This window comes from Rhinopithecus roxellana, chromosome 12 (assembly GCF_007565055.1).
Source record: "Rhinopithecus roxellana isolate Shanxi Qingling chromosome 12, ASM756505v1, whole genome shotgun sequence".
Taxonomy (NCBI): domain Eukaryota; kingdom Metazoa; phylum Chordata; class Mammalia; order Primates; family Cercopithecidae; genus Rhinopithecus; species Rhinopithecus roxellana.
The window spans coordinates 46,696,234-46,717,063 of record NC_044560.1 but is presented as its reverse complement, the minus strand read 5'-3'; the positions used below and the strand labels follow the sequence as shown (position 1 = coordinate 46,717,063).

Below are 20,830 nucleotides of genomic sequence, written 5' to 3'. Positions count from 1 at the left end.
CTTTCTCTCTCTGCCTAATAAAGCACAGTCAGTCAGCTCGCTCTCTCTCTCTCTCTCTTCCCCCCCCGCATTATGTCGCTGCATAAGCTCCAACAAACCTTGTCTGGGAATACTCTTTGAGCCTCATGTCAATTTCTATTGCACTGAGAGCCCAAGAACACGTGATCAGTAACAGAAGGCTTTAACCTTTAAAAAATCTAATCACAGTAACCTTATTACACTTAAATTAACAGTTATTCTTAATATCATCAAATATCCAGTCAGTGTTCAAATTTTCCTGTTTTGTTTGAGAGAGGGTCTTGCTGCGTCATGTAGGCTGGAGTGCAGTGGCACAATCTTGGCTCACTGCAGCCTCCGTTTCCCAGGTTCAAGCGATTGTCTTGCCTCAGCCTCCTGAGTAGCTGGGATTACAGGCACACACCACAACGCCTGACTAATATTTGTACTTTTATTAGAAGTAGGGTTTCACCATGTTGGCCAGGCTTGTCTTAAACTCCTGACCTCAGGTGATCCACCTGCCTTGGGCTCCTAAAGTGCTGGGATTACAGGCTTGAGCCACCTCATCCAGTTTTCTTTGTTTTGTTTTGTTTTTTTCTTTTTTAAGACAAGGTCTTCCTCTATCACCCAGGCTGGAGTGTAGTGGTGTGATTGTAACCGCCGAATGGGTTCGCCTTGCCCACTGCCTACACAGAGCCCATTTATCAAGACAGGGGAACTGCAATAGAGAAAGAGTAATTCACACAGAGTGAGCTGTGTGAGAGACCAGAGTTTTATTACTCAGATCAATCTCCCGAAGCATTCAGAGATCAGTTTTTAAGGACAACTTGGTGGGAGGGGGGAAGCCAGTGAGCCAGGAGTGCTGATTGGTCAGGTCAGAGATGAAATCATAAGGAGTCAAAGCTGTCTTCTTGCACTGAGTCAATTCCCGGGTGGGGAAGTGACTCACCGAGATCAAGTGAGCCAGTTTATTGATCTGGGTGGTACCAGCTGATCCATCAAGTGCAGGATCTGCAAAATATCTGTGAAATATCTCCCTGGTCTTAGATTTTACAGTAGTGGTTTTATCCCCAGAAGCAATCTGGGGAGAGTCAGAGTCTTGTAGCCTCCAGCTGCATGATTCCTAAACAATAATTTCTAATCCTGTGGCTAATTTGTTAGTCCTACAAAGGCAATCTAAATCCCCAGGGTTTGTTCTGGGAAAGGGCTGTTGTTGTTTCAAACTATGAACAAGTGATCCTTCCACCTCATCCTCCCAAAGTGCTGGGATTATAGGCAGTAAGAAGAAATAAGGGATTAAAAACAAAAGACAAAGCTGGGCGTGGTAGCTCACGCCTGTAATCCCTGCACTTTGGAAGGCTGAGGCGGGCAGATCACAAGGTCAGGAGTTCCAGAGCAGCCTGGCCAACATGGTGAAACCCCGCCTCTACTAAAAATACAAAAATTAGCCGGGTGTGGTGGCGCATGCCTGTAATCTCAGCTATTCGGGAGACTGAGGCAGGAGAATTGCTTGAACCCAGGAGGCGGAGGTTACAGTGAGCCCAGATCACGCCACTGCACTCCAGCCTGGACGACAGAGCAAGACTCCGTCTCAAAAAGTAAATAAATAAATAAAAATAAAAACTAAAAACAAAAGACAAAATTCTCTTTGTTTATTCATGTGCTGTGTATTGACTGAACTACCAGATATTGAGACTTCTCTGCTTATTAGCTGCATGATGTTGGGCAAGTCAAGTTCCATCTAAGCCTGGCCAATCAGGCCTGGGGAGTCCAACAGAAACTTTGAGTCTCTATTACAGAGCAAGACACTGTCTCAAGAAACAAAATGAAACAAAAAAGAATATTGGGATGTGGGGAGTTTGGCTCCTGTAGAAAGGGTAGTCTGGGAGACCTGTTAGAGGAGTTAACATTGGACCTGAGACCTGAGGATGAACAGAAGCCATATTGAAAGAACTAAGAAAATAACTCAAAGAGGTGGATGGTCGCGGTGGCTCATGCCTGTAATCCCAGCACTTTGGAGGCTGAGGCAGGCGGATCACGAGGTCAGAAGTTCAAGACCCAGCCTCACCAACATGGTGAAACACCCTCTACTAAAAATACAAAAATTAGCCGGGCATGGTGGCTCGCGCCTGTAATCCCAGCTACTAAGGAGGCTGAGGCAAGATAATCGCTTGAACCCAGGAGGCGGAGGTTGCAGTGAGCCGAGATTACACCACTGCACTCCAGCCTGGGTGACAGAGCAAGACTCCCTCTCAAAAAGAAAAAAATAAAAAATAAAAAATTAGCTGGGCGTGGTGGCGTGCTCCTGTAATCCCAGCCACTCAGGAGGCTGAGGCAGGAGAACTGCTTGAACCCAGGAGGCGGCGGTTGCAGTGAGCCGAGATCGCGCCACTGCACTACTCCAGCGCTGTGGCGACAAGAGAAAGACTCTGTCTCAAAAAACAAACAAACACACAAAAACTCGCGGAGTAAACAGCCGTGCCAGGGCCCTGAGGCAGGAAGTTCTGTTTTGTGAAGAACAGAAAGAGACCGTGTTTCTGTTGTGAGGAGAGTATTGCTAAGACAATGTTGAAGGGGCAGTCAGGATAGAATGAGGAGGTAGAAATTTAACCGAAACAGGAAGCCACTGAAAGGCATTGGAGGGGGAGGAGGATTGCAGAGGGGTCGCGGGAGAGACCAGGGAGCAGTTGGAGGTGTTTTCAGTGATTCAGGTGAGAGACAATGGGGCTTGGACTGGGCTGGAGCTGTGGAGGTGGAGAGAAGCGGGCAAATTCAAGGGCTCAGGAATGGATTAACTGCGAAGGTTGAAGAAAAGGAATGAGGTGACCTTGGGGTTCACGCCTGGGTGATGAGGCGCTTTAGTGGTGCCTTTATTCAGATTTGAGTCTGGAGTCGGGTCTGAGGGGTGGGGTTCGTTCAAGCGAAGGCTCAGTGGAGACAGAAGGAACTGGGCTCAGTAGGGAGGCAGCGATGGAAGTCAGCAATTGCTTAGGGCAGAATGCGATTTCCGGGGAGGAGGCGAGGGTATGTAGACAGAGGGGGTTGGACACACCAGGAGGGGAGGAGCCAGCCGAGAGATCCTGAGTCTTCTCAGTCCTTAGTTAAAAACCTCCATCCTCACTTTGTTCGCTCCTCAGTCGTCCAGGTGGATTCCTTTTTCGCCAGGTAAGGCTCGCCCGGGTGTTTGGGGCCCGGGTTGCCCCGGGTAAGGCTGGTCCAGGCGCGTGGGATCCAGGGCGCCCCGGGTAAGGCTGGTCCAGGCGCGTGGGCTCCGGGGTGCCCCGGGTAAGGCTGGTTCAGGCGCGAGGGGCCCAAGGTGCCCCAGGCAGGGCTGATCCGGGTGCGTGGGTCCAGGGGTGCCCCAGGTAAGGCTGCCCCAGGTGCGTGGGGCCCGGGGTGGGGCAGGCAGTTGGGCCCCTCACTTTACTCCCTGCTCTTTCCCTTACCTTCCGTGGCGAAGTGAGGAAAAAAGTATCCTAAGACTTCTTTATCCCCAAATTGGAAACATTAAAGTAGTTCTGTGAAGAAAAAATGAAGTCAAGAAAATGAGATAGTGTTTGACAAGTCCTAGCTTTAAAAAAAAGGATGGAGGGGGCGGAAGCGGTGGCTCACGCCTGTAATCCCAGCGCTTTGGGAGGCCGAGGCGGGCGGCGGTCGGGAGTTCGAGACCAGCCTAACCAACATGGAGAACCCCCGTCTCTACTAAAAATAGAAAATTAGCCGGGCGTGATGGCGCATGCCTTAATTTCAGCTACTCGGGAGGCTGAGGCAAGAGAATCGCTTGAACCCGAGAGGCGGAGGTTGCACTGAGCCAAGATCGCGCCATTGCACTCCAGCCTGGGCAACAAGGGTGAAACTCCGTCTCAAAAAAAAAAAAAAAAAAAAAAGATGGAGAGCCGGGCGCCTTGGCTCACACCTGTTATTCCAACACTTTGGGAGGCCGAGGCGGGCGAATCACGAGGTCAGGAGATCGAGACCATCCTGGCCAACATGGGGAAACCCCGTCTCTACTAAAAATAAAAAATTAGCCGGGTGTGCTGGCTCGCGCCTGTAACATTCACAGCTACTCGGGAGGCTAAGGCAGGAAAATCGCTTGAACCGGGGAGGCGGAGGTTGCAGTGAGCCGAGATCGGGCCACTGCACTGCAGCCTGGGCAGCAGAGCGAAACTCTGTCTCAAAAAAAAAAGTGTTATATTATGTGACTGGAAAAATTGATTTGGAAGTAGTAACTTATGCATTTTCTTCAATTTCCTCCAATTGTTAGGCAAATTTCATTCTTGTTCAAATTGCAAAAGGAAAGCGTGTCTTCCATAATGGACCCCCAACTCTCACAAAGAAGAAATCATTCTCTCCAGCCCCTCCCTGTCCTCCTCAGATTCACCTCTGGGTCCTCCCCTTCCCTGCAGCCCTCTCCCGACTTGCACTCCAGACTCTGCTAATGACTTGTGTGCCTTTTTAAGCAAACACATGCATAGAGAAGTGCTTTTTTTCCCCTGTCTATAATATGAGGTGATTTTCTGCATTAAATAGACGTTAAAATTTGGTGTTATGATTAAATAAACGTTAAAATTTGGTGTTATGAACTTGAATTCTAGACACCAAGGGACAGTTTCCAGTAGACCCAAGTCCTGCACTGCAGAGAGTTCGTCTTCCCCGCGAAGGTACAGAGGTGGATGAACTGCTGAGACTGGGTAGGTAGTTTGGTGGGGAATTTTTTTTTTTTTTTTTTTGAGACTGAGTCTCGCTCTGTCACCCAGGCTGGAGTGCAGTGGCGCGATCTCGGCTCACTGCAAGCTCCGCCTCCCGGGTTCACGCCATTCTCCTGCCTCAGCCTCCTGCGTAGCCGGGACTACAGGCGCCCGCCACTGCGCCCGGCTTTTTGTATTTTTAGTAGAGACGGGGTTTCACCGTGTTAGCCAGGGTGGTCTCGATCTCCGGACCTCGTGATCCGCCCGTCTCGGCCTCCTAAAGTGCTGGGATTACAGGCGTGAGCCACCGCGCCCGGCCAACCGATGGGGTACTTTATTTTTTGAGACAGAGTTTCGCTCTTGTCTCCCAGGCTGGAGTGCAATGGTGCCATCTCCGCTCACTGCAACTTCCGTCTCCTGAGTTCAAGCGATTCTCCTCCCTCAGGCTCCCAAGTAGCTGGGATTATAGGCGCCTGCCACTATGCCTGGCTAATTTTTGTGTTTTTAGTAGAGACGGGGTTTCGCCATTTCAGCCAGTGTGGTCTCGAGCTCCTGACCTCAGGAGCTTCCACCTCCATCTCCCCAAGTGATGGGATTACAGGCGTGAGCCACCGCGCCTGGACTGGAGGGGTATTTTAGAGTGAAACAGGAGAAGTGACCTTGGGTCTGATAAAGAAATGAGTCCTAACTATAGTGTGGGTCAGGACCCTTTTGCAGTCTGGTGCTATTAGCAGAACCCACAATTTCCTAATCACTAGAAACCACGTTTTATTTCACATAACAGTTGTTGCAAGTTTTGCAGTCACTACTTCAAGATTAAAAGGTAGGACTGGCGTGGTGGCTCACACCTGTAATCCCAGCACTTTGGGAGGTTGAGAAAGGCAGATCACTTGAGGTCTGTAGTTCGAGACCAGTCTGGCCAACATGGCGAAACCCCATCTCTACTAAAAAATACAAAAATTAGCCGGGCGTGGTGGCACGCTCCTGTAGTCCCAGCTACTTTGGAGGCTGAGGCAGGAGAATCGCTTGAACCTGGGAAGCGGGGGTTGCAGTGAGCTGAGATTGTGCCACTGCACTCCAGCCTGGGTGACACTGAGACTCCATCTCAAAAACAAAACAAAACCCTGCAAATTACTTGAATGCCCACTGCTGAGGGAATTACTTACTGAACCAAAATATGTTCAACATGTTCAAAATATGGCATGTCACACATAGAAAAGTGAGGTGTGCACATGTAACTGGAAGATTACAAATGGCCTATTGAAAAAGAAAAATAATGTTAAAAGTATAAAGCTATTAAAAAAAATTAAATGTCCCCTGACCTAAGGAAAGAGACATACCAACTAGAATTCGAAGTTGGCATTCTCCTTTATTGTCTTCCCATGCACCCATAAAAATCAGGCACTTTAGCTTGGTATGGTGGCATGCCTATAATACCACCTCCTTAGGATAAGACTGAGGTGAGAGGATCACTTGGTCCCAGGAGTTTGTGACCGCAGCCAACAGTGATCATGCCACTGCTTGTCACGCTGGGCGAGAGTGAGACCTCAAAAAAAAAAAAAAAAAAGCAAAAAACACAAAAGAAAAGTCACCTGCACATTGTGAGAGATACCACACCAAACTTTGGGTGGCCTCGGAGGTCAGATTATAGAGACTGAGGTGAGGGAATATTAATTGTTCTTATATAAAAGAAAGAAAAAATAAAACAGAAGTCCGTAATCCCCCAGCAAATTCAGAATAACACACACACCAACCCCCCAATAACAGGCTGCCAATGTTGAAAAGGTAATTCACCACAAAGGAAATGCAAGCAGATAAACATATGAAAAGATGGCAGTCACAAGCCAAGGCAATGCAAATCAACAAGCTTTTTTCCATCCCTAAAATTAAAGGAAAAGTTTATTCTCCCTCCCAACCCCCAATCCCGTGAGGGAAGTGCTAAATATTTTTTGCCCTTCCCAACCGGTGTTCTCCTATATTGCATACTTTTGGAGTAACCTCCTTAAAATATAAAGCAGAACTTGTGAGTACACTGATGAAAATCTCCCAAGTCTCCCTGATCACTTTCTTTCTTTTTTTTTTTTTTTTTCTGTCTGACAGGGTCTTGCTCTGCCACCCAAGCTCTGGAGTGCAGTGATGCAATCATAGCTCACAGTAACCTTGAACTCCTGGGCTCAAGTGATTCCCCCCCACCTCAGCCCCCCAAGTAGCTCAGACTGCGGGCAGAAGCCAGGATGCCTGGTCCCTGAGCCCTTTTGATGGCTACCATCCAACCCTGAGGCACAATTTGCTAAATTTGTGCCAGCCTCTGCTTTCTTCTTGATCAGGGATTCTGAACCCAGAGTGCCTGGGAAGTGCCTGGCTAGAATTCAGAGTATGTGATATCTTGGATGTGAAAAAGGTCACATTTATTGTCATTAAACGCTAATTATAATTTAGTCTTCAGCATTTGAGGCCAGGAGCAGTAATGCTTGTAATCTCAGCACTTAGGGAGGCCTAGGCGGGTGGATCACCTGAGGTCAGGAGTTTGAAACCAGCCTGGCCAACACGGTGAAACCCCGTCTCTACTAAAAATACAAAACTTAGCTGGGCGTGCTGGCGTGTGCCTGTAGTCCTCAACCCAGGAGGCTGAGGTGGAAGAATCGCTTGAACCCGGGAGGTAGGGTTTGCAGTAAGCCGAGATTGTGCCACTACACTCCAGCCTAGTTGACAGAGACTCTCTCAAAAAAAAAGAAAAAAAAGTAGCATTTGATACGGTTAATGACAAATAATAAATCCCACTGCATCGGGCTGTAATTTTCAGTTTTAAGCCAGGCATGGTGGTGTGTGCTTGTATTCCCAGCTACTCAGGAGGCTGAGAAAGGAGTTTGAGTGTAGCCTGGGCAACATGGCAAGACGCTGTCTCTTTAAAAAGTTAATTAATTTCCGGTTTCTCATTGCACCTATCATGTACTATAGAGTGACTCTTGGAAAACACATTACCCAAAAAAGGTAGTGTTACATAATAGGGCACTGGCCAGATTAATTACTGAAAAGGTCTAAAAATCCCCAGGGTCACTATGAATGTGGCCAGAGTGGATATTTGCCCCTGCACTGGCTGTAATCAGGATGTTCAGACACTGGAATGTGTTGTGATATGCATTCTCCTAATATAATTGACCAATCTTTTTGTGTTTACTGTACATACGGTTTTTGTATATGTGTTTAAGAATGGGATTGTACTCTGTATATTTTCTGCACCGTTTTTTTCCTTCTAACGTACCAAAGACATCCTTAACCAATGTGTATGATTCTAATATACTCTATTATGTAAAGTATAATTTTTATACGTACATTAAACATATTGTATCCACCATATAGAGTATATATATATCATAACATGTGGTGTATATATATAACATAATGTATATTATTATTATTTGAGATGGAGTTTCACGCTTGTTGCCCAGGCTGGAGTGCAATGGCGTGGTCTCAGCTCACTGCAACCTCCACCTCTGGCATTCAAGCAATTGTCCTGCCTCAACCTCCCGAGTAGCTGGGATGACAGGCGCCCACCACCGCGCCTGGCTAATTTTTGTATTTTTAGTGGAGACAGGATTTCATTTTGGCCAGGCTGGTCTCGAACTCCTGACCTCAGGTGATCCACCCACCTTGGCCTCCCAAAGTGCTGGAATTAACATGCGTGAGCCACTGTGCCTGGCCATAATGTATATTATAATGTATATTTTATAAATTAATGTATTTTATGTACTTACATATAATTATATCTATTATATATAATCGCATTGTGTACATAAACCATCATTTGTTCAATCCTTCTCTTTTAAGGACATTGTTTTCTAATTTGTTTTAGTTTATCAATTTTATTTTAGTTTTAGCTTTAGTTTTTTTTTGAGATGGAGTCTTGCTCGCCCTGTTGCCTAGGCTGTAGTGCAGTGGCGTTAACCTTAATTCAACCTCCACCTCCCAGGGTCAAGTGATTCTCCTGTCTCAGCCTCTGGAGTAGCTGGGATTACAGACACCCGCCATCATGCCCAGCTGATTTTTGTATTCTTAGTAGAGACAGGGTTTCACCGTGTTGGCCAGGCTAGTCACCATGTTGGCCAGGCTGGTCTGGAACTCCTGACCTCAGGTGATCTGCCTTCCTCAACCTCCCAAAGTGTTGGGATTACAGGCATAAGCCACCGCAACCGGCCTCAAGTTCACTTATTGTAGCATTTATTGGACACAATAAAGGCACAATTGTTATCAAAAGAATTTGTCTGCATGTGCCTGTAGAAGTTTACCCTTGTTTTCAGCTTTCTGTTTCATCTTGGCAAGTCAAGTAGAAGTCTGTTTCACCAGGGAGAGCTCAGTGGTTTTCCTTAAGGATTTCCAGTTTGAAAAAAAAATTAGAAGCATTATCAGGCCAGGCCTGGTGCCACTGCACTCCAACCTCAGCGAGTGAGACCCTGCGTCAAAAAAAAAAAAACAACATTGGAGCATTTTCTGGTTTTTTTTTTTTTTTTGGCTCTGTCGCCCAGGCTGGAGTGCAGTGGCCGGATCTCAGCTCACTGCAAGCTCCACCTCCCAGGTTCATGCCATTCTCCTGCCTCAGCCTCCCAAGTAGCTGGGACTACAGGCGCCCGCCACCACACCGAGCTAATTTTTGTATTTTTTTAGTGAAGATGGAGTTTCACCATGTTAGCCAGGATGGTCTCGATCTCCCGACCTCGTGTTCCACCCACCTTGGCCTCCCAAAGTGCTGGGATTACAGGCGTGAGCCACCACGCCCGGCCAGTAGCATTTTCAAACATCAGTGAAAGTACTCATCATCCAGATTCAAAAACAAATATTTTTCCCCATTTGCTTAATCTCCCTTTTTTCTTATTTGTTTGCTGTGTTTTAAAGTAAATCCCAGACATCATACCATTTCACCTGTAAAAACTTCAGTATGTAGTTTTTATAAAATAAGGACACTTTCTTAACTAAATACAGTATTGTTACAGTTAATAAAATATATATTCCTCAATATCATTTAATAATCAGTCCATATTCAATACTCCCTGCATTTTACAGTTGATTCGTTCAAATAGAGATCCAAAATAGGGGGAGCATACACTGCATCTAGTGAATTCCCTTAGTCTCCTGAATGAGAGTGGGCCCCTTTATTCCTGTTGAAGTCCTGTATAAGTTCCTACAGACCTGTCCTGTGGGCTACTCGGTTGCTTTCTCAGTCCTTGATTAGATTCAGATACTACTGGTGCTTGGTTTTTTAAATTTACTTAATTAAGAGGATGAGGCTGGGTGAGGTGGCTCACACCTGTAATCCCAGCACTTTGGGAGGCCTAGGTGGGCGGATCACCTGAGGTTGGGAGTTTGAGACCAGCCTAACCAACATGGAGAAACCTCGTCTCTACTAAAAGTACAAAATTAGCCGGGCGTGGTGGCGCATGCCTGTAATCCCAGCTACTCGGGAGGCTGAGGCAGGAGAATCTTGAACCTGGGAGGCGGAGGTTATGGTGAGCCAAGATCACGCCATTGCACTCCAGCCTGGGCAACAAGAGTGAAAATTCATCTCAAAAAAAAGGGGGATTAAGTGTGTGACTAATATTGATTCCTTCTCTTTTTTAGTAATCATTTACGTGTTTCTTCTTTTAACCTTTTCTCTGGTGTAATCAAGATTTTCTGTATACATTTGTCCCCCTTACCTCCTGTTGCTCATATTTTGGAAGTTATTTTGTGATAAGTGCCATGTTTTTAAAACAATTTTTTATAACTATCATGCTTTTTCTTCTTTTTTTTAGCTGTTCATTTATAATTTTTTTTTTATTGTTTTTGAGACAGAGGCTCACTCTGTAGCCCAGAGGCATGATCTGGGCTCATTGCAACTTCCACATCCTGAGTTGAATATTTTTTTTTTTTTTTGAGACAGTGTCTTGGTCTCTTGCTCTTGTCACACAGGCTGGAGTGCAACCGCACAATCTCAGCTCACTGCAACCTCCACCTCCTGGCTTCAACTGAGTCCCGTGCCTCAGCTTCCCAAGCAGCTGGGTCTATAGGAACCCACCACCACGCTCAGCTAAATTTGTATTTTTAGTAGAGATGGGGTTTCACCGTGTTGGCCAGGCTAGTCACGAACTCCTGACCTCAGGTGATCCGCCCACCTCAGCCTCCCAAAGTGCTGGGATTACAGGCATGAGCCACCTCACCTGGCATAATTTTTTTTTTTTTAAAAACTAGAGATGAGGTCTCACTATATTGCTGAGGCTGGTCTCAAACACCTGGGCTCAAGCAATTACCTCGGCCACCCAAAGTGCTGGGATTACAGGTGTGAGCCACTGCACTTGGCCTGTTTTAAATTTTTATGGTTACATAGTAGATGTATTTATTTATTTTCATATAGACATGCAATGTGTAATAATCACATCAGGGTAATTGGGGGTATCCTATCCACCACCTCAAGCATTTATCATTTCTTCTTGTTAAAAACATTCCAATTATACTCTACGTATACAATAAGCTATTGTTGAGTGTAGGTACCTTGTTGTGCTAGCAAATACTAGATCATTATTGTACCCATTAACCATCCCTATTCCCTGCACCCATCCACCTACTACCCTGCCCAGCCTCTGGTAACTATCATTCTATTCTCTTTTTTTTGAGACAGGGTCTCACTCTGTCACATAGTACGGTGGCATGATCTTATCTTGGCTCACTGCAACCTCCACCTCCCGGGTTCAAGCAGTTCTTATGCCTCAGCCTCCTGAGTAGCTGGGACTACAGGTACATGCCACCAAGTCCGGCTAATTTTTGTTTTTGTTTTTGTTTTTGTTTTTGTTTGAGATGGAGTCTCACTCTGACCCTCAGGCCAGAATGGAGTGGCGTGACCTAGGCTCACTGCAAGCTCTGCCTCCCGGGTTCAAGCCATTCTCCTGCCTCAGCCTCCCAAGTAGCTGGGACTACAGGTGCCCGCCACCACGCCCAGCTAATTTTTTGTTTATATTTTTAGTAAAGATGGGATTTTACCATATTAGCCAGGATGGTCTCTGTCTTCTGACCTTGTGATCTGCCTGCTTCAGCCTCCCAGAGTGTTGGGATTACAGGCGTAAGCCACCGCGCCTAGCCTCTGCTAATTTTTGTATTTTTAGTAGAGATGAGGTTTTGCCATGTCGGCCAGGCTGGTCTCGAAGTCCTGACTTCAGGTGATCCACCTGCCTTGGCCTCCCAAAGTGCTGGGATTCTAGATATGAGCCGCTGTGCCTGACCTTTTTTCGCTATTCTCTGGAAGAGTTTGGGCACAACTATGGTAATAGTCGCTTCTAAATTTTCTGATTTAATTATGAAAGTTGAATGGTGCTCCCATTTTTCAACCATGCTTTATCTGTAGTTGTGCCCCCTTTTTGTTCATAGTGTTCCTTATTTGTATTTTGGTTTTGTTAATTCTCTATAAATTTCTGTTTTTCATTTCTTTGATTTGTGCACATCTCTTGGTTTCTTGGTTAGATTTTGCCCTGAATCTGGTAATTTAACTTTAATTTTTATTCTTTTCTAGAAAATTCTAACATTTTAAGTCGATGCATTTTCCTCAAAGCACCACTTCAGCTACATTCCCCAAGTTTTGATAGGTAATTATCATTTTGATTTAGTATTTTAAGTTTCTCCATTAGTTTGATTGGTCATTTTAAAATTTAAATAACTTTAACCTTTAGTATTTAAACATTAAACATAGAAGTTTTAAAATTTAATTTATCTTTTAATTTTATGCTATTATTTTTCCTGGTTCAGTTTTTATTGCAATGAAAAATTTCTGAAATTATTTTTTAGAAACGCAGTCTCACTATGTTGCCCAGGCTGTTGTTGAACTTCTGGGCTCAAGTAATCACTCTACCTCAACCTCCCAGAGTGCTAGGATTACAAGTGTGACACCATGCCCTGCTTGAAATTCTTGGTTGGGTGCTCAGCATATATCTTTTGCCCTGACATGAATGACATTTTAGCTGCTTATATGATTCTTAGTTTGCAGCGGAGGGGACAGGGTCTCACACTGTCACCCAGGCTGGAGTGCAGTGGAGCAATATCAGCTCACTGCATCCTCTGCCCCCCTCAGGCTCAAGTGATCCTCTTACCTCAGCCTCAGTTACTGCTGGGACTACAGGTGCACACCACCACACCAGGCTAATTTTTTTATATTTTTGTAGAGACAGAGTTTCACCATGTTATCTAGGCAGGTCTCAATCTCATAAGCTAAGTGATTTACCTGCCTTCACCAAGGAAGCCTTTCTAGATTGCCCTGTACTCTAAAAAACAATATTCTTGGCTGGGCACGGTGGCTCACGCTTTTAATCCCAGCACTGTGGGAGGCCAAGGGAGGCGGATCACGAGGTCAGGAGTTTGAGGCCAGGCTGGCCAACATGGTGAAACTCTTGAGCCTTTGAAGTAGTTGGGACCACAGGCGTGTGTCACTATACCCAGCTAAGTTTTATATTTTTTGTAAAGACAGGTCTCCCTATGTTGCCCAGGCTGGTCTTGAACTCCTTGGGCCAAGTGATCCACCTCAGCCTCTATAAAAGTGCTGGGATGGCCGGGCGCGGTGGCTCAAGCCTGTAATCCCAGCACTTTGGGAGGCAGAGACGGGCGGATCACGAGGTCAGGAGATCGAGACCATCCTGGCTAACACTGTGAAACCCCGTCTCTACTAAAAAATACAAAAAACTAGCCGGGCGAGGTGGCGGGCGCCTGTAGTCCCAGCTACCCGGGAGGCTGAGACAGGAGAAGGGCATAAACCCGGGAGGCGGAGCTTGCAGTGAGCTGAGATCCGGCCACTGCACTCCAGCCTGGGCGATAGAGCGAGACTCCGTCTCAAAAAAAAAAAAAAGTGCTGAGATTACACCCGTGAGCCACCATGCCTGGCCAAGAAAGTCATTTTGAATTGGCTTGATAACTAGTTTTCAGAAAAAGTCTTAATAATCTCTGCAATTCAAAAGGGACACCTGTTTCTCAATTTTCTGTAAGATTCCATTCAAGTTAGCTGAGACTTGGATGATTTGGTATGATACATATGTTGATTTTTTAAAGAATAACATCTATTTTCTTGTAATTAATCTACTCATTATAGAGAACCTAGACAACAAAGCTAATAGTATGGCAAATCAGACAGCTTCATTCGTAGTTGTCTGCTCTTTGGTTAATTTATTGCTTTCAAATCTTTATGTAAAGGGAGTTTTCATGCTAATCTATAAATTTTGAATTCTAATTTTTTTCTGGTCTTAGTTTACAGATACCCATTTTGTTAGTGAACCTTTTATTAATTTATTATGGAGTGCACCCAGCATAGTTTTCTTAACTAAGCTCATATTCTTACAAAGTTTCTCAAGAGAATTCTTCAGTAAGTAATTTTTTATTTCTTTGTATTTCAGATTGACGTATTTTAAGATTTTTTAATTTCTGAAGTCTAGCCGACCTGTAAGAACAAAATCATTCTGCAGGAATTAAAAACAGAATCCAGTCTTGACAACATATCCACAATGTCTGATGTATCTACTAGTGTACAATCAAAATTTGCTAGACTTGCAAAGAAACAGGAAAATATCACCTATATGAAAAAAAAGCAGTTAACAGAAACTGAAAAGGACATAGCTCCAGTATTAGATTTAAAGTGCAAGGACGTATCAGCAATTGTTATGAATAAGTTTAAGGTCTTAATGGAAATTCAAGACCTGATGTTTGAGGAGATGAGGGAAACTCTTAAAAGTGACCTAAAGGCAATTTTAGGAGGAGAAACTACAATACCTGAGGTAAAGAATTCAGAGAACTCCAGTAGTAGGACAGAGTTTCAACAAATAATCAATTTAGCATTACAAAAAACAGGGATGCTAGGGAAAACGGAAGGAGAAAACTCTAAAGTAGGTGATGATATTGAAAATTTAACCTTTAAAGTCAAAGAAGTAAATGAGCTGAGCGGTAAATTAGATATCGCTGATGAATACAATAGTAAGGAAGGTAAGACATTACCCCAGAATGAATCACAAAGTTACGAAGTCCTGGGAAGTATGGAAGAAACTTTATGCAATGTAGATGACAGACATGGAAATCACAATGTCCATTTAGACATTACAGAAGGAGAGAGTAGGAAGGATGGAGAGGATGAATTTGTCAAAGACATGAGAGAGGAAAGAAAATTTCAGAAATTCGAGAATAAAGACATTTTAAAAGCCTCCAGAGAAGAAAAAGTGTTGATGGATGAAGGAGCAGTACTTACCCTGGCTGCCAACCTTTCATCAGCAACGCTGAATATTAGTAAGCAATGGAGTGATGTCTTCAACATTCTGAGAGAACATGATTTTGAACCTAAATTTCTGTGCGAAGTTAAATTGGCATTTAAATGTGATGGTGAAATAAAGACATTTTCAGATCTGCAAAGCCTTAGAAAATTTGCCAGCCAAAAATCTTCTATAAAAGAATTACTGAAAGATGTACTCCCACAAAAGGAAGAAATAAGTGGAGGAGGAAGAGGATACGGAACTCAAGAAAAAAGGGTAAGCATACAAATAGATAAAGCTTGTGTTGTATAAATGTAATAGTTGGGACGGTTATTTTGAAGGATAAATCAAATTTTTTTTTCTTGAGATGGAGTTTTGCTCTTGTTGGCCAGGCGGGAGTGCAATGGCCTGATCTCAGCTCACCACAAACCCACCTCCCAGGTTCAAGTGATTCTCCTGTCTCAGCCTCCCAAGTAGCTGGGATTACAGGCTTGTGCCACCATGCCCAGATAATTTTGTATTTTCAGTAGAGACGGGTTTCTCCATCTTGGTCAGGCTGGTCTCAAACTCCCGACCTCAGGTGATTCACCCACGTTGGCCACCCGATGTGCTGGGATTACAGGTGTGAGCCACTGCGCCTGGCCAGATAAATCAAAGAAAAATGATTCCTTAAAAGTAAAAGCATAATAAAAGTAATGATTTAAAGGGTACTTTTTTTTTCTGTGAAAGTTTTATTACATGCCGAGGGGAAAGGGGGCCTCAGTCCTTCTTGGCAGCTGGTTTAATCATGGTGGCCAAGATGGTGCTCAGCTCCTCTCCCTCTTGGTGTGGATGTGTGACCTCAGCCTTTTCTTGATGAACTTGAGGGCCTCTTTCATCAGGCCCTCACCATCACACCATGGATGGTGTGATGCTCCTACGTGGCGAAGCAACACACCTCTCAGATCATGTCCCACACTAACTTGGTGTGTTTGGTCAGATGCCTGGAGCAGCGGCTGTGCCTGGGCTTTTGCTCATGTTCTTGATCACCTTGTTGCCCTTGCTGAGGCCCAAAGCCTTGGGGTCACACAGAGCTGTGGCTGCTGTTCTCCAATGGCTGCTGTGCTGGAAAGTGCTTTTTTTTTTTTTTTTTGGGAGATAAAGTCTTGCTCTATTTCCCTGGTGGGGGTGCAGTGGCTCAATCTGGGTTCACTGCACCCTCCACCTCCCAGGCTCAAGTGATCCTCCTACTCCAGCCTCCCGATAGCTGGGACCACATGCATGCACCACCACGCCCAGCTAATTTTTGTACTTTTGTAGAGACAAGGTTTTGCCACGTTGGCCATACTGGTCTCAAACTCCTGGGCTCAAGCAGTCTACATGCCTTGACCTCCCAAAGTGCTGGAATTGCAGGTGTGAGCCACCATGCCCAGCCAAGGTCTAGATTTATAAGCCAATATTTTTTACATGTTTCCAAATGAACGCTTCTCCTCTGCCTTTCCCACATTTCCAAGTGTAACCTCTGCAAAGTGAGAATCCAGAAGGAGAAGGTACACTTGAATCAACAAATTATTTAAAAATCAGTATTTAATTCCAGAAATTAGCTGCTTCCAGTGTTTACACAGATGAGGCACCTAACCTGTCCTGGTGGGTTTGGGAAGACTGAAAAGCTCAATGGCAGACTAAGGGCTTCAAGGAACATTAGGAGCCAACATTTATATTGCAGACATCATCAGAAGCTCAGTACCTTGCTTACTTTATATTACAACAATCCTGGGGTGGTGCTGTCATTAGACCCTGCTTTATAAGGAAAAGTGAGGCACTAGTAGCAAATGTGGCAATTGGGCCAGGGTTTGAATAGTTTTGAACTGAGCCTGTTGTATTCCTAACCAAAGCCTGCTTATCTTTAAAGTCATAAGGCTGGCCTGGCACGGTGGCTCAAGCCTGTAATCTCAGCACTTTGGGAGGCCGAGACGGGCGGATCATGAGGTCAGGAGATCAAGACCATCCTGGCTAACACGGTGAAACCCCGTCTCCACTAAAAAAATACAAAAAACTAGCCAGATGTGCTGGTGGGCGCCTGTAGTCCCAGCTACTCGGGAGGCTGAGGAATTACTGAGAATCAGTCACATACACAGCAGTAAATGTTGTGGGATCTAGAAGGAAGAAAGTAGACATTATGACCTCATATAATTTGTTCCGAGATTACATAAGAAATGACAAATATCTTGAGATGATCGTAGGGAAATTTCACTTGTTTAGGGACCTAGGCCTTCAAGAACAATTAATATTTAAGCAGTTTTTCAGATATGTTCCCATTGTCAGAATGGAAGCCATATTAAAATTAGTGAATTGAAGTTTTAATTCTTCAAAATAAATGATTTAAGTAAATAACTCTTCTTTTTCTTTGTTTAACTTTAGGGTAAAACCCTAATAGACTCAAAGCATGGAGGTGGAGAAATGACCAGTGATGGATTGAGCTTTCTATTTCTTAAAGAAGTGAAAGTTGCTAAGCCAGAGGAGATGAACAACTTAGAGGCTCAAGAGGAAGAGTTTTCTGAGCTAGAGGAGCTGGATGAAGAGGCCTCAGGGATGGAGGATGATGCAGAAGATACCTCAGGGCTGGAGGAAGAGGAAGAGGCCTCAGGGATGGAGGAGGAGGAAGAGGCCTCAGGGATGGAGGAGGAAGAAGAAGAGGCCTCAGGGTTAGAGGAGGAGGAGGAACAGACTTCAGAACAGGACTCAACCTTTCAGGGTCATACTTTGGTAGATGCAAAGCATGAAGTTGAGATAATCAGTGATGGCATGGAAACTATTTTCATTGACTCCATAGAGGATTCTGAGCCAGAGGAGAAAGAGGAAGGAAAGGACTCTGAAATAGTAAAGGTAAAGACTACCTCCCTGCCTGAGAAAAAAGTCTCATGTAGACAAAAAGAAATTCCCTTTAGTTATTTGGTTGGGGACTCTGGGAAGAAAAAGTTGGTGAAACACCAGGCGGTACACAAAACCCAGAAGGAAGAGGAAACAGCTGTGCCCACAAGTCAAGGAACTGGCACACCCTGTCTGACCTTATGTTTGGCCTCTCCCTCAGAGTCACTAGAGATAGGTTATGATGAGCATAAAAAGCATTCACATACAAATTTGAGTATTTCAACAGGAGTTACCAAACTCAAGAAAACAGAAGAAAAGAAACACAGAACTCTGCACACAGAAGAACTAACATCCAAAGAAGCAGACTTAACACAGGAAACAGAAGAAAACTTGAGAAGTAGTGTGATTAATAGCATCAGAGAGATAAAAGAGGAGATTGGAAATCTGAAAAGTTCCCATCCGGATGTCTTGGAAATTAAAAATTCAGTAGATGATCTAAGTAGCAGAATGGACATACTTGAAGAAAGAATAGACAGTCTAGAAGATCAAATTGAAGAATTCTCTAAGGATACAGTGCAAATGACCAAACAGATGATTAGTAAAGAAAGGCAAAGAGATTTAGAGGATAGATCCAGAAGTTGCAATATTCGTTTGATAGGAATTCCAGAAAAAGAGAACAATGAGAATGGGGCAGAGGACATAATTAAGGAAATAATTGATGAAAACTTTGCAGAACTAAAGAAAGGTTCAAGTCTTGAGATTGTCAGTGCTTGCCGAGTGCCTAGTAAGATTGATGAAAAGAGACTGACTCCTAGACACATCTTGGTAAAATTTTGGAATTCTAATGATAAAGAGAAAATAATAAGGGCTTCTAGAGAGAGAAGAGAAATAACCTACCAAGGAACAAGAATCAGGTTGACGGCAGACCTATCACTGGACACACTGGATGCTAGAAGTAAATGGAGCAATGTCTTTAAAGTTCTGCTGGCAAAAGGCTTTAATCCTAGAATCCTATATCCAGCCAAAATGGCATTTGATTTTAGGGGTAAAACAAAGGTATTTCTTGATGTTGAAGAGTTTAGAGATTATGTTTCACATATGCCCACCTTGAGAGAATTACTGGAAAATGATGTGCTTTAGCACTCTAGGGTGACTAGAAACAATATGCTTTCCTCCCCCAGCACACATCCAAAAATCAACAAGTAAAACTGGAAAATACACTTCTACCCAGAAGGATGGACAGCTAGTAGCATACTTGCGGATGAGGAGCAGGGAGTATTACAGATTTACCTAGATGTTAATAAAGTTAAAGGGTGTGTTTAAAAAAGGCTAGTCTGAGTGTAGAGTTATTTCGGTTGATCAGTCAGTTACAGATAGAATTCCTTGTTCTGCTTCCCCCACCCACCTTGCTACTGCAGTTGACTAGTCTTTTTAGAACTTATATTGTCCTAGTTTGTCAAAGAGTAAACTTCTTATACTATTGGGGGAGGGCCACACCTGTCAAGACAACCCATCAATGTAGTAGGAAAACAGGAGGGGACGGTAACAAAAGCACAGGAGTTCAAGGCCATCCTGGACAATGTGGTGAAACTCTACAAAAAAAAGGGAAGAAATGATACTTCACAAATTTGTATCATTTGTCATTATGTGATATTTGAATCTTTATATTAAATCTTTTTCCCTTGAATACTGTATGCTATGTTTGCTTATTTAAAAATTTTCGATTATACATTTTCTGAAGTACTTTGTCATACATAGTCTAATAGCTTTTACATTTTATTGTGTAAACCCATTCCTGGAGAGATGAAATCTCTTCCCTAGCGTGACACTTACTAGGTTTTCAGTTTATTTAAGAATGAAATGAATCGGCTGGGTGCCATGGCTCACACCTGTAACCCAAGCACTTAGGGAGGCTGAGGCAGGCATATCTCGAGAACAAGACCATCATGGTCAACATGGTGAAACCGTGTCTCTACTAAAAATACAAAGTTAGCTGGGTATGATGGTGCTTGCCTGTAGTCCCAGCTACTTGAGAGCCTGAGGCAGGAGAATCCCTCGAACCTGGGAGGAGGAGTTTGCACCACTGCACTCCATCCTGGTGACAGCGAGACTCCGTCTCAAAAAAAAAAAAATTGCAATGGATGATTAGTGAAGAAATTAAGGAGAGGGAGTGATCTCGTCATTTAGACTGCTACTAGGACTAATTTAGTATATTCCTGGTTTTTTCCACCGTCCCCCAAACAGTAGCATCTTGGCATAACTGGTATAAAAATCAGGCTGGGTGAGCTGGCTCACACCTGTAATCCCAGTACTTTGGGAGGCCGAGGCGGGCAGATCACCTGAGGTCAGGAGTTCGAGACCAGCCTGGCCAACATGGTAAAAACCCATCTCTACTAAAAATACAAAAATTACTTGAGTGTGGTGGTGGGCACCTGTAATCTCAGCTACTTGGGAGGCTGAGGCATGATAACCCCTTGAACCTGGGAAGTGGAGGTTGCAGTGAACCAAAATTGTGCCACTGTACTCCAGCCTGGGAGACTGAATAAGTGAAACTCACACACACACAAAATCAGGCCAGGCATGATGGGCCATAATTCCATAATCCCCGTCTGCAAAGATGAGGCAGAGATTGGAGGAGTGATGCTTCTACAAGCCAAGGAACACCATGTATTCTCAGCAACTAGAAGGAGGTAAGGAAGGAATCTTCCCTAGATCTTCTGGTGTGAGCATGAGCCTGCCACTACCTTGATCTCGGATGTCTAGCCTCCAGAACCACAAGGGAATACATTCTTGTTTTTTTTGTTTGTTTCTTTTGAGATGGAGTGTTGCTCTGTCACCCAGGCTGGAGTGCAGTGGCGCGATCTCGGCTCACTGCAAGCTCTGACTCCTGGGTTCACACCATTCTCCTGCCTCAGCTTCCTGAGTAGCTGGGACTACAGGTGCCTGCCACCACGCCCGGCTAATTTTTTGTATTTTTAGTAGAGACAGGGTTTCACCTTGTTAGCCAAGATGGTCTCCATCTCCTAACCTCGTGATCTGCCTGCCTCAGCCTCC

General features: G+C 44.4%; 1 protein-coding gene across 1 annotated transcript; it reads left to right on the top strand.

Annotated features, from left to right (window-relative positions):
* Positions 1-3,071: 3,071 nt before the first annotated feature.
* On the top strand, positions 3,072-19,103 carry L1TD1 (LINE1 type transposase domain containing 1). Its single transcript, XM_010370677.2, has 4 exons — positions 3,072-3,162; positions 4,593-4,688; positions 14,084-15,202; positions 17,327-19,103. Exons 3-4 carry the CDS (start codon positions 14,192-14,194, stop codon positions 18,914-18,916), a joined length of 2,601 nt encoding a protein of 866 aa, XP_010368979.2. The 5' UTR covers positions 3,072-3,162; positions 4,593-4,688; positions 14,084-14,191; the 3' UTR covers positions 18,917-19,103.
* Positions 19,104-20,830: the final 1,727 nt, after the last annotated feature.

Excerpts from the sequence above, each read along its gene's own strand:
- L1TD1 (XM_010370677.2), top strand. The coding sequence starts at position 14,192 with ATGTCTGATGTATCTACTAGTGTACAATCAAAATTTGCTAGACTTGCA. Across the intron at positions 15,203-17,326 it reads ACGGAACTCAAGAAAAAAGG|GGTAAAACCCTAATAGACTC; the intron begins GTAAGCATACAA and ends GTTTAACTTTAG.